The sequence below is a fragment of the Danio rerio genome, chromosome 14 (genome assembly GCF_049306965.1).
Source record: "Danio rerio strain Tuebingen ecotype United States chromosome 14, GRCz12tu, whole genome shotgun sequence".
Lineage (NCBI taxonomy): Eukaryota > Metazoa > Chordata > Actinopteri > Cypriniformes > Danionidae > Danio > Danio rerio.
In genome coordinates, this window is record NC_133189.1 from 27,822,725 (window position 1) to 27,837,063 (window position 14,339).

General features: G+C 33.9%; 1 protein-coding gene across 5 annotated transcripts in view; it reads left to right on the plus strand.

Annotated features, from left to right (window-relative positions):
- wu:fb13g09 overlaps positions 1-14,339 on the plus strand; it is a 79,237-nt gene that overhangs the window by 17,930 nt on the left and 46,968 nt on the right. For all 5 annotated transcript variants that reach the window (XR_012389734.1, XM_073921823.1, XM_073921824.1 and 2 more), the window contains 3 exons: positions 3,723-3,956; positions 5,323-5,496; positions 8,109-8,256. Coding sequence is in view for 4 of the 5 variants with exons in the window: in XM_073921823.1 (XP_073777924.1) it covers positions 3,723-3,956; positions 5,323-5,496; positions 8,109-8,256 (556 nt within the window). In the remaining variant the exon portion in view is untranslated. The remainder of the gene's footprint in view (positions 1-3,722; positions 3,957-5,322; positions 5,497-8,108; positions 8,257-14,339) is intronic.

The window sequence follows — 14,339 nt, forward strand, 5'->3', positions numbered from 1 at the left end:
AATGCTTACCTTACTTCCACTGTTTTGCTACCACTCTTTTCTTTTTTTCTATGGGGTATTTTGAAATGAAATAGTGCTGTTAATTGATTAATTGAAACTAATGTACCTAATAACCTAATAATGTGTTATGTATGTATTTATATATACATATATTGTAAATGTGCAGATATAAGATATAAGCTCATTATCTTTATTCAAGAAAGCTTATATCTTTATTCGTCTCACAGCAAGAAGGTCGCTGTTTCTAGTCCAGACTGGGCCAGTTGGCATTTCTGTGTAAAGTCTGCATGTTCTCTCCGTGTTGGTGTGGGTTTCCTCCGGGTGTTTCGGTTTCCCCCACAGTCCAAAGACATGCACTACAGGTTAACTGAATACACTAAATTGGCCGTAGTGTATAAGTGTATGTTTGAACGTAAGTGTGTATGGATGTTCCCCAGTATTAGGTTGTGGCTGAAAGGGCATCTGCTGCATAAAACATAGTTGGTGGTTTATTCAGCTGTGGCGACCTCTGATAAATAAGGGACTAAAGAAAAATGAATGAATGAAAGAATGAATGATGCACACACACATACACGCACACAAAAACACACACACACACAAACAGACATATATATGTATATATATATACACATTTTATACACAGCAGCACAGTGGCTCAAAGGTTAGCACTGTCGCCTCACAGAAAGAAGATTGCTGGTTCGAGCCCCAGCTGGGTCAGTTAGCATTTCTGTGTGGAGTTTGCATGTTCTCCTCGTGTTCGTGTGGGTTTCCTCCTGGTGCTCCAGTTAGTGTACTGTATGTGTGTGAATGCAAGAGTGTATGGGTGTTTCCCAGTGCTGGGTTGCAGCTGGAAGGGCATCCATTGCGTAAAACCTTTGCTGGATAAGTAGGCGGTTCATTCCACTTTGGCGACCCCGGATAAATAAAAGGACTAAGCCGAAAATGTATGACTAAATAATACACACAACAAACACAAACATACAGTGTATGTAAATAAATACAAACCTTTATTTTGTAAGTGATTAGTTACAACTAATCTTTAAACAGCACTAATCTTAATCAGCACTTAATCACTAGTCAGCACTTAACTTTACAGACACATTTGCGGACACGTGAGACTTATCGCATCTTGCTAAAAGTGCCGGAACTTGTTGATTTAAATGAAGAATTCAAATCTTCATGATTTTCATTTCCATCACTTCATTGCCATTCACAAATCCTCTGCTTTGGCTGCATTGAGATAATAAAGTATTCACTGGATTCACAGCTTCGGATCACATTGGCACTGAAATGAGGTCACCTGGGTACCTGGGTCACCTGGGTTTTTTGCCTACTGTTTTATTTTGATAAATTGGCAAGATTTTCATGCTGTATATGGGTGAACTGCATGATAATAGCTGTAGTGCATCAGTAAAAGAGCGTCAGTGATTGTTCATCACTGTCAGAAAGAAAGCATACCTCCTGCACACATTCACATCAACACCGTTATGAGCAGGAGATTACATTTGTAGCTCATGCTGACTCAAAATTAAATTTGTCATGGAAAAACAGAGGTTGTTTTATACTTTAAGCCAGTATTAATCAATCTGATTGTGACGTGTTCATGGATTTTCCATGGTCCAGGGGGCATGTTATTCATTTTATTCAAGTTATCGCTTGCTGCTTTATTTCTGATGCCAAATGAGCTTATATCTTAATTCAAGATAGAGTTATTTAGAGTTAGATTTTTTTTTAAAATATGCAAAAAATACATTTCTGATCGTATTAGTTTCACTGTGAGGGGATTTATTTTGGTGTAATGAGGAGTTTCTCACTGCGACACTGTTGGGAGCACAGCTGTTAGTTTTATTTCCCCACACAAGGCTGTACATGCCCCTGACAGCACTCGCTTAATAGCATTATCAGGGATTACATGTTACAAAACAGCACACTTACTTCCTTGTGTTAATTTGTTTACCATAGCATGGGTCAGCATTTGTGTGCTATTTTCTTTTTGAAGTCAAATATATGCTTATCACTCAAAAGGTTTGGGATTGGTAAGATTTTTGTATGCTCACCATACTGTATATAAGTACACCCCTACAAATCTCTCTTTTAAATTCATATTTTGAATAGGAAGCTTTACAATATTATGTTTGTGCATATACATTAGATTAGTCTGTATTTAAGCCAAATCTGGAGCTTATCTAACAAAATAACTTACAATAACGGTCCAAAAACTAGTACACACAAATGTATCTGTTATTAAAAATAATAATTACAAATTTAAAAAAGAGAAAAAATCAAGAGAAGCAAAACAATTGAAAACATTAGTAGAAATTTTGCAGTTTATAAGTTTTTTCTCAATATTTTGCTTGAATTTAGTTTTATTATCCTTCAATTTCTAAATATGTTTGGGGACTAAAATATTATTTTAATAAATATATCTGTTTTAAATGCACCAAAATACAATGCCTATATTCACTGAGAAATGGATAAAAATATTCACTTAACTATGTTGTGTACTCAATTATGCTGAGCACTCTATCTTATTTTCTCAAAAAAAAAACAAAAAAAAAACAAAAACAGTAATAGTAATTTGTGTAAATAAAAACAAAGCATTGTGCCTTTTAAAAAACCCATAAATACATGACGGGAGGCACAGTCACAAAATTGAACCGAAACTCAAAGTAGACTTTGAATCATATAGGCTTTTTTCTTTGGTTTCGGTAATGTGTTAATTAATTAAGTGACACATTTTTGTAAACCTGTTTATTTATTCAAATTGTCTCTGTTCACAGAAGATGTGTGAATCCGGCTGTTATTTACACTGTTAAATATGCTGTTATTTCCACATTTGCACTAAGCCTGTGCAGAAATAAACTATTCATATTAAATCTACTTCAGCATTCTAATGTTGTTTAATTAACAGTTAATGATTATATTTTGTTTGTCAGGAAAACTAACTTAAATTAATATTCTAAAACGTCCAGTGAAGTGCTTAGAAATGTGCATTTTTATTAGATGTTTGACGTAATCTCAAACGAAACACAAATAGTGTGGGTCATAGTGTAGCTTCTCCTCGTTTAAAAAAAACAGCCAAAATAGTGTTTTGTTTTATCACTGTAGTGAGTAGTTGTAAGTGCATCAAATGAAAAGTAAACGGGAAGTGTCTTAAAGGGGCAGGACATATCAGATACTAGAGATTATTTGATTGGTTATGATGTGATGAGGTGACTTGAATAAAACCGTCGATCTATTTAGGCAGAAGTGACAAATTTCAAGCCTTAGATCTTTACATCAGTTTCTAAACGTGAAATTTGTCTGTTTTGAAGCACACACCAGCTTACAGGTATCTAAAAAAAACTTTATTTTAAATTCATGGAACCTTAAATGCAATCTAGCTGAAAAGTATTCAGTAATATGAAACCTTTGACCGCCTCCATTACTCAGTAATTAAGTTTTTTGACAGTTCAAGATCCACATCGTAACTGCACCAGTCAGCATCAAGACCCAGATCTGTAGTATAATTAAGACTGTACTATGATAAAGAAATCAAGTTTTCCTTCAAACAGCACTTAATCCCATGACCCCTGCGGAAGCCAGAGGATGCTCTGATAACACAAAACGCTCACTCTTAATCCCTTCTTGTGTATTTTTGGTTCTGTTGAAAAATAAATCCAAATATCTTTGTGCACCGGTCTCCTCCTCAGCATTCCTGTTGTGCTGTGTGTTGTTCTCAGGCTCTGCTGATCCGAGCCCTGCTGGAGTTTTCACAGTGTTCAGAGGTGAAGTTGCTCTATGGTCTGGCGCTGGTCGCAGGGATTTTCCTCATGGAGTTGACACGATCCTGGTCTCTGGCATTCATGTGGGCTATCAACTACCGTACAGCCGCACGCCTCCGGGGAGCTGCTCTTACTTTCGCCTTCCAGAAAATCCTGCGACTGCGTAGCACTAAAGACGTCAGCTCTGGAGAGGTGAACTGTGTGTTATAAATACCAATTAGCATTTTTATGAGCTAAAACTTAAAATGCTAATTTTAAAAAACTTTATTAATTTGAAAGAGAAATCATTTGTAATGTTATAAATGTCATCAGTGATCAATTTGATCCAACTATGGATGCTCATATTGACTGGTTATTACTTTTACTTTGACATACTGTCATTTTTTTAAAATTGCATGATTGAATCAGTCTGCTACACCCACTGTAAAATAATTTAAGCCAGTACAACAACAAAAACATAATCCTTATTTTCTTTCGCTTTTTCTTGTTCACTCAACTTCTGAAAACATCAGCTGCACTGACCTAAAATTATTTGTCAGTAATACAAAAAAAAAAACATTTAGTTGGGTTAACATAAGATTACTAGTTTTCTGGAAAGGTGAACTACTCTGTAACAAAACTTTTTAAGTTGTGCCAACTGAACATTTTATTCTGCAGAACTGGAGCGCCTGAAGTTGAGTGAACAAAAAAAAAAAACCTCATAATCCTTATTTCCTTATTTTTTTCTTGTTAACTCAACTTTTGGAAACATCAGTTGCAGTGAACAAAAACTCTTTGTGAAATTGATACAAACATAGTTCAATTGAAAAAAATAATAAACTAAAACAGAGACAGAGGTGTCTTTATAGTCCTAGTAATCAGTCCATCATGAGCTTCCAGCTGTGTTTGGGTAATCAGTAGGAAGCAGAAACTGGTTTCTCCATTGTAATGATAGTTTGAGCATTTGATTTGTCATTTAATTATTACAAGATTTTACGTTCATGAGTCGTTTATGAAAATTAAATATCAAATACATTTGATTACTCATGTGAGGATGCTTTTTAATTTACTATTTGAGCATTTGATTTATCACTTGGGTAGTTGTTTTGAAAGTTTGATTTGTTATTTGATCTTTTTAGACATTTTCATTTTATTAGTAAAAATGTCCGTGTATATATAACAGGTAAATACAAATGAACAGTCCACATGCGCTAAGCTCAAAATCAAAAAATATAAGAAGCGATAAAATTATATATACGATTATATAAGGTATGTTGATTATCATTCAGGATAATGGAACAGTGCTTTTGTAAACAAGCTTTTCTAGGAATTTTAGTTTTGAGAGAACAGCGTCTCTGATCATGCCTTATTTAATCTAATGTAAAGGAGAAATAACATCTGAAAGGGTTCATAGGAGGGTTTAGATCTTTTAGCCCACTTTGCATGGCTCACCGTGTGTCCTTTTGGGCTTGCGTTTGTGGTTTTCAGCATGATGGAGCACTAATGCACTGTGGCAGCTGTGATGCAGGTTAAGCGTGCCATGTTTTAGTTGTGCTGACTCATGCTGTTACTCTTTCAGCTGGTAAACATTTGCGCGAGTGATGGGCAGCGTCTGTACGAGGCCGTCTCAGTGGGCTGTCTGCTGGCCGGAGGGCCTCTTGTTGGAATGCTGGGACTGACGTACACTACCTATTTCTTGGGACCTACTGCACTTGTGGGATCAGCCATTTTTATCATCTTCTATCCCACAATGGTATGATAAGCACAACTCATGTTTTTTGTTAATGAAAGGAATATTTACATCTCTTGCAAAGGATGAATGCCCAATCTAGCTGAATGCAGCTCAAATTAGATTTTTTTTTTCACTCTTTGATGCAGATTAAAAAAGCCAAAAATCACATTTAAACTTTCATCTGGCAATAGTTGTGATCTATGTGGGATTTTGATTTGTAATGTGTTTTTAGTTTGAATAAACAAGTCATTTTTAGGACAATTCAACTCATAAATACATGAAATTGTTTGCATTCATAACGAACTATACTTTATTATTTAGATATTATATTCAGATATTTGCACTCGCATAAAAAGCAAAAAATACAGAAGTTTAATATGCATAAAATGTCATTTTTAAAAAGGGGATTTTATGTCCATGCAAAACATATTTCATGCAAGTTAAATGTCTACTTTAATATTATGTTAATGCTTACTATTGTGGAAGTAATGCCAAAATATTGGTGAAATGATGTCCCATAATAATTCAGTGTAACAGATATATTTATTAAAAAACATTACTTCCACAAAAGGAATACGTTTTTGTGCTTTTTGAACATTGAAATAAATGTATGGCGTTAGCAGCATCAGTGCTCATTTCCCAGTAAAATTAGCATATGCATGAACCGATGAAAATATAACCCATCGAAGCACTTTGGTAATGCATTTGGTAGACATCAGAGCACATTAGAGTATTGAAACTTTCTATGCATGTTCTTGATCCTAATGTAGAAAATCACACTATATAATAACTACATCTGTGTGGAGTTTTTATGTTCTCCCCGTGTTGGCGTGGGTTTCCTCTGAGTGCTTCGGTTTCCCCTACAGTCCAAAGCCATGCACTATAGGTGAATTGAATAAGTAAAATTATCATAGTGTATGTGTGTGAATGTGTGTATGGGTGTTTCCCAGTACTGGGTTGCAGCTGGAAGGGCATGCGTTGTGTAAACCATATGCTGGATAAGTTGGCGGTTCAATCCGCTGTGGCAACCCCTGATGAGTGAAGGGACTAAGCCGAAAGGTAAATGAATGAAAGAATAAATAATAACTACATATTTCTAGTGTTATTGCTGCATTACAGTTATTGTATTATACCTACACATACAGTTGAAGTCAGAATTATAAGCCCCCCTTTGATTTTTTTTCTTTTTTAAATATTTCCCAAATGATGTTTAACAGAGCAAGGACATTTTCACAGTATGTCTGATAATATTGTTTCTTCTGGAGAAAGTCTTATTTGTTTTATTTCAACTAGAATAAAAGCATTTTTAAAAAATTTTAAAACCCTTTTAGGGTCAAAATTATTATCCCCTTTAAGCTATTTTTTTGCAAAAGTCTAGAGAACAAACCACTGTTATACAATAACGTGCCTAATTATCTTAACCTACCTAGTTAACCTAATAAACCTAGTTAAGCCTTTAAATTTCACTTTAAGCTGTATAGAAGTGTCTTATTTTGAATTATATTATTTACTGTCATCATGGCAAAGATCAAATAAATCAGTTATTAGAGTTGAGTTATTAAGACTGTTATGTTTAGAAATGTGTGTAAAAAATTATCTCTTTGTTAAACAGAAATTTGGGAAAAAGAAAAACAGGGGGGTTATTAATTCAAGGGGGCTAATAATTCTGACTTCAACTGTATACGCATTGTTGTTATGTTTGAAATTCCTTAGCCATCCATTCCATACAAGCTAAAATGGCCTGACCTAAACTGACCTTCCAGGGTATCTGCAAGGTTTTAAAAAATCTTAAATTTCAAAATCAAAAATGTAGTCCTTAAAAAGTCTTAAACTCACTAAACATATTGTGTTTTAGGTCTTAATTTTTTTTTAAACACGTCTTAATTTTCCTATGTCCATGTAAAGCTACCCAATCACACCAATCACACCAACACCCATCCAATCACTTTCATTCCATCTCAATAAAAGTTGACCAAAGTTTATTTATTAACTCTTATTTATTAACTTTATTCATATTTATATTTATAAACATATGGTTTAGTTATCTTCCTTACAATATTATGTGTGTTTTTAATGGTTTGTTAATGTTTTAACTGGGCCATTAGAAAAAAATCCTTAGTGTTTAGCCTTGTGTAAGTAAGAAATTTCATTCATAATAGTTTAAAAAAGTTTTTAAATTTGACTTGATAAAACCTGTAGAAAGCCTGCCCTTCAAACTGACCAGCATGACTAGACTGAGAGAAATGTGAAGACCCAGAAAAGATGTTCTCTACTACATGGAATAGAAAAATGAAAATGTTCATGCTGCTGAATGGTTTTAGACGGTCTGTAAAAGTCTTGAAATAACAAAAATCTGATATCAGATTTATTTATATTATGAAATATACTGAAATATTTTATAATGATCACATCAGAGAAGAGGTTTTTCAGGCTTATACATGCAGCAGCAGGTGTTTAGATGTAATCTGAGCCACATTAAAGAGTTACAAAAATGTACACAAACAAAAATCACAAATTCAGTCATTTGTACTCCAATAGTTTTACTCTTGGGGATTTCCCTTTGAGTCAGGACACCCTGCTGCCTCATGTCTCGCTGTACAGGTCGTTCTTCTCATTTTAATTGTTTCCCACAGATGCTGGCCTCCCGCATGACAGCATATTTCCGTAAGAAGTGTGTGGCAGTTACGGACCGCCGCGTTCGGCTGATGAACGAGATCCTGGGCTGCATGAAGTTCATTAAGATGTACTGCTGGGAGACGCCGTTTGCCAACAACATCCAAAGTAAGACAGCGTTCAGATGCACCTACTCACAGCCCCATCATTACACTCTCACTTCCTGTTTGTCTGAGAGCTTAGATGTCTTAGTCTCCATGGAAATCAAAGGATGATCTCTGTGGCTTTGCACTGCATTCAAAGGAACAATCTCAAGTTTCCTAATCCGCTATCTTTGCTGTGTCCTTCCTCAGTCCTCAGTCACTGTAATGCCCTGAGAGTCTCTGAGCTTTAAGATGTACAAAGCATTTAGCGCTCTTGCTCCTGTAATGCCTTTGTAGCAGTTTGAATGTTAAATGATAACAATTATTATTATTATTATTATTTTTTTAAAGATTTATTTTTGGCCTTTTTGCCTTTATTAGATAGGACAGTTTTTGAGACAGGAAGCGAAGTGGGAGAGAGAGAGGGGGTAGGGTAGGGAAATGTCCTCGAGCCGGGATTTGAACTCGTGACGCCCTGACGTGCTACTGCACCATATGTCGGCACGCTAACCACTAGGCTATTGTGCCAACTAAATGATAACAATTTTGGTGATGAGTAGGTCAACATGGAGACTGCGCACGCAGAAATACACAGATTTTTGCAGATTTTAAGCTCAACATTGAGTTTATTCATTTACTTGTGTAAATGTGTGTACATTTATATTTATTCAGCTTTTAAATTAATTTCAGTAATAATATTGACTAATTTGAAAATGTTAATTTGATTTATTTAAAATACAGTTTGTACAATACAGTTTGTAAAACCAAGCAAAAATGATAAAGCAACTTAAATCACTCTTTAAAAAGTTGATCATTAAGTTAAAATGACAGTATATACAGTATTCACAGTATATACATAAAACATCCTGAGGTAAAATGCTCAAAAAGTGTTCTAGTAATGTACTCTACTATACTATATGTAAAATAAATGGTACTTGGTTTGCTATAAAGGTGTGCAAACAATTGTGTGAATGGCTTGTATCGAAACTTACCTAACCTGACTTTCTAGGTCATAAATGCTCTAGGCTATTTTTATGTAAAGGACTCTGGGAAAATCAAAAGGATCTGATAAACAGTATGCACGTTGCGTGACATTTATGAACATTGACATGATTGCGCAAGCATATCAACATTGTGATAATTAGGTACTTTTTTAACTGCTGTCCTTTCGTTGCTGTCATTTTATTTGTGTTTATTTCATTAATTGACAGGAAAATGTATTTTCATATTTATCCAAACAGCATGGACAGCATCTAGATGTTAGTTTTAGTAGATCACTGCAGGTTTTATTGACATCTAATAAGGGATCGAAAATTAAATTCATGTTTATTTATACAGAGCTTTTACAATGTAGATTGTGTCAAAGCAGCTTAACATAGAAGAGAAACATAAATTGAAACTGTGTTAGTTCAGTTAGAGTTGAACTTCAGTTTAGTTCAGCGTGGTTTAATTTTCTCTGCTGAAAGTCCAAACACTGAAGAACAAACCCATCAATGTGCAGCAAGGAACAAACTTCATCAATTGATGAAAATGAAGGAAAAAATTTTTGAGAGAAACCAGGCTTAGTTGGGCGGGACCATTTCTCCTCTGGCCAAAAAAAAAAAAAAGAAAAGAAAAGAACTTTAAAAAAGAAGTTTTAACATTAACATTTGTACAATCAAGGTTGTAATTTTATCCCATTTTTTGAACCTTGCCACTGAAATTAATTAACAAACAAATAAAATTAAAATAAAATTACAACAAGAATAGATCATTTATAGCAAAATGGAAAAAATAAATAAGTTGATAAATAAAATAAAATAAAATAATTTTTAAATAATAAAATAAAAAATAAACTTTACAGTATTGTATACATTTATTTATTGATATTGTATATTTTGTATACAATATCAAGTGTGAAAATAATTCAGATAAATATTTACCTACAGTACATGATATTAAAAGAATCTGACACATTTATAGTGGTCTTCTACATAAATATAAAACTAAATTATATTGGTGATCACATTTAAACCTTTTTGCAAGGATTTCTTTATATAAATCAGATAAAGGAGAGAGTCTTCCTTTTTTTAAAATATGTGATCATAGGTTGCCATGTCTCATAAAATCTATGGACAGATCCCTTCATTAAGTATTTAATTGTCTCTAATTTCAAATATAAGATCAGATCACACATTCACATTGAAGCTTTAGGTAAATCTGCTGATGTCCACTTAAGAAGTATTCTTCTCCTTGCTAAAAAAGTAGCGAAGGCGATAAAAAAATTTTTTCCTTGTTTGTCAATGATATTTTGTTTTCTTGTACACCAAAAATAGCTTAACAACAGGGTTTTATGTCTAAACTAAAGGCATCATTTAGTGTTTCAAAAATGTGTTTCCAATAGTCACTCAACTTTTGACAAGCCCATGGAAAAAGTCTGTCTTGTCACTTTTACATGGATCACACACCTCATCAGTTGAAGGATATATTTTTGAGACTGAGAGTCTACACTCTGTGTAGTAGGCATGATGAATAATTTTAAATCATATGAGATTGAAGCGTGTGCAGGAAGTGGATCCATGTACTCTACTCAGAGCCTCTTCCCATATTTCATCAGGTATTTCAGTTCCAATGTCCTTTACCCACTCTCCTCTAAATCGGTCAATTAAAGCATCATTTGAAGACATAATAATCATGTAAAATGGTGCAATTTGACCTTTAGGAGCAGTAAGAGATTGTAGAATTTTATCCAGCATTGAAGGAGGTGATAGGTCAGGAAAAAAGATCTTTTCAGTGAGTATATAAGGAAATTCTCTCACCATTGCTGTTTTTCTGAAAAGTACATTTCATATCTTTTTGGGAAAAAGGTTCTGAATCATTTAAAAGGCCACATAAAGGAAACTGATCATTTAATGGTGTAATCTGAGATGTACAACATCTGTAATCCTATTTCCTGAGATCGCCTTTTAAGAAGCAGAGTCAGTGTAATGAAGGATGAATGGCCTTCTTTCATCCATTTACATCTTTTTCACATGCTCTTATGAATAAAATATCACAACCTGCATAGATTAGCATCCTCTATATCTGAATTATGGAGATCCAGCAGTGTTTTCAGAGATTACGTCCAGCGCTTCTGGTTGTTTAGACCAGCAGCAAAACACTTTGGCCATGAGCCAGAGAGCGCCACTGAATGAATGTGCCAGCTTGCGGGCAGTCGGGAGACAAATATTAGTGCAGCAGAAGGAGGGTGAAATGGGCCACTTGGACAACAGCCAATGCTTCGCCATTTCCATCTACTGCAACATCCCATTTATGATTACGATCTGTCTTCCCTTACAGACACACTTTGCAGTGTTGCCGCCGGATTGAACAGCATTTGGCTGTTGTAAATTAGAAACTACGTTGTAGGATGGAAACACAATATGGCTGTATTCGCATCACAGCCTTGTTTAGAGCACTTCAAATGTGTCCGTTTATATGGTCAATTTAAAAATATATAAACATTTCTTTTTGGTGCTGGGTCATTCAAGAGATGCATGTGACTTTCTCTATTGAGCAGACATGATATTAAAGTTTTGAATTGAAAACATTGAAGGATTTGTCTCCTCTGATGCATATAAACATGAGTCATTGTTGACTTTTTGACAGCCTGGATTTTTGACAGCCCAGAATTAACACAACTCCTGCATACTACACTCTCAGAATTAAAGGTTCAAAAGCTGTCCCTGGGTGGTAAATCTTCAAAAGGTACTTTTTAGTTCCTAACAGGTCCTTACAGGTAGCTCATAGGACCTTAACAGTACAAACCTGTAACCTAAAAGTGCTAATGTGCACCTGTAAAGTACAAAAATGTACCTTAAAAGAGGTACCACACCCCAGTGACAGCTTTCATACCTTAATTTTGGCGGGTTTAAGTTTGTTCTAGAACAAAATGATGAGTAATTTTTAAAAAGAGGATAAGTAAATAATCAGAAAATGTTTATTTTTTTGTTAATCTTTAGAAGTAAAAACAGACACATTTACTTGTTATAATGCAACCAGGAATTTGATTGATCTGAGATATATATGTGTTTTTAGAATTATTGTAATTGTTTTGTTGTGAGGTATTGTCTGGATGTACAGTCACAAAATGAGAGGAAGAAAGTTCAAGTGGTGTTATATCTAAATCTTTTAGGATTCAACACAACATTTGTAAATTCAATGTTTCTTGCAAGAAGAACACATTGACTTTAGTTTCCTGTGAATTCAGATATGATTATAACTCAATTCTAACTACATTTTTTGATAGTTTTAATGTGCTAACTAAACCTAACTTTTGGTTTTAGTTATTGTTCTGTCATCTGTGACGTTTTAGTTGCAGTCTACTTTTACCTGGCTGAATATTAGGGATGCACCGATATAGAATTTTTGGCCAGTATTGATAACTGACAACTCTTAAGATTATGAGGGCGATAACTGATATGCTATAGCTGATAAATATACAAATTTGCAAATGTTATATTTTTATATAATGAACAACTGATTTAATTTTAAAAACTTCATAAAAGTTTGAACTGATCTTATGAACTGAATAGCTTACTCAAAGCAAAAAAGCTATAATTTTAAAATTGCAAGGTGATTAAATAGATTCATATTTATGATTTCATATAAATCAGCATGCCAAAAAATTAATGATTTCATTTTCTTCACATAGTAAATTAACTTGACTGTTTCATGAAAATAATGGGTTAAATAACAAAATGGGATTTAATTAACAAGCAAGTAAAATAAATATCTTTAAATAAAATTAAAATGAAATAATCAAGAACTGAAACCAGCTCAAATGTTCTTGCATAAAACATGTTACAATAAAGTACAAATTTACAGATATTTATTGTTCGAAAAAAGAGAGGTGTTTTTACAGTTCAGAGCCACAGTACAAGCGAAAAGCTAAATACAGATAGTATGATTTACTTTAGAAAATGCGGCATAAATTCACCCCATTTGGGGTTTCAGATTGTTTGTCAATCAGACAACGCTTCTGTTTGTTCTTGCAGTCAATTGTGGGGAAAAATTATTGATGAAAGGTTTATGATAAATCGCTGTGAGTTTGAAACTTTAACTTTGCATGCACATGAAGCAGAGTCAGATTTGTCCTTGAAAATCAGATTTTGATACAACACCTGAGCACAAATGACTTTGACAAACACAGAGCTTAATATAAAGACCAAATGTGGCAGACAGTTGAGAACACCTATGCTGGATTCAGTGACTGGGACACGTCTCCCCTGCAGTTCTGTACAATTACGTAATCTATTGGCTAAAAGATGTTGGCCTAAAATTGATATTGGATCGATAACGATAACAATAAAAATAAAAATAGCATATCGTACGCCCTTACTAAATATCATATTATTTTTAAACTGCAATGCATTTAGTACACATTTCTCATTAAACGTTGCTTTAAAATTTCATATCATGATTTTCTAATTATTAAAATACCGATTGAATGACTCAAGCAATGTTCAGTAAAGAGACTAGTCCTTTTACTGCTACTAAAGTGATGATCAAAATGAAAATCAGCAGATGATTTTCTCTAAGTTTTTTTGTTTGATTAATGAGAAAGACAGCAAATGCACAAATATACTGACACACCTCCAGTATTCTCCTCGTTTTACATGTACTTACTCCCCACATTTGGCATTTTGACATACATTACTAATTTGAAATTATTTTCCCCATTACCAAGCTATTTCAGATTTATCCATAAGCATGTTATTCTTTTTCTTCTAGACACTTTCATATCTGAATGCTTTATGAGAAAACCGTTTGCTAACTTATGTCTTATCAGGTACATCAGTACTTTGACAATTATCATCTACCTATCACTTAGTCATGCAAGACTTTAATTGGATCTCTTCCTCCCTTTTTCCCATTATTGTTAACCCTTTTTAATCTAATTTTTAGTCAATGACATAAAAATTCTATAGATTCTTGCAATTGTGTTTGTCATTTGATTCTTGTTTTTATCTGTGAAAAAACTAAGACCAAATTCTAAGTCTGCGAAGCTACCTCTGAATAACAGACTTACTGAAAAGCAGTAGACACATGATCCTGAAAAACTAGTTCAAGCAGTCTTTTCAACCAACC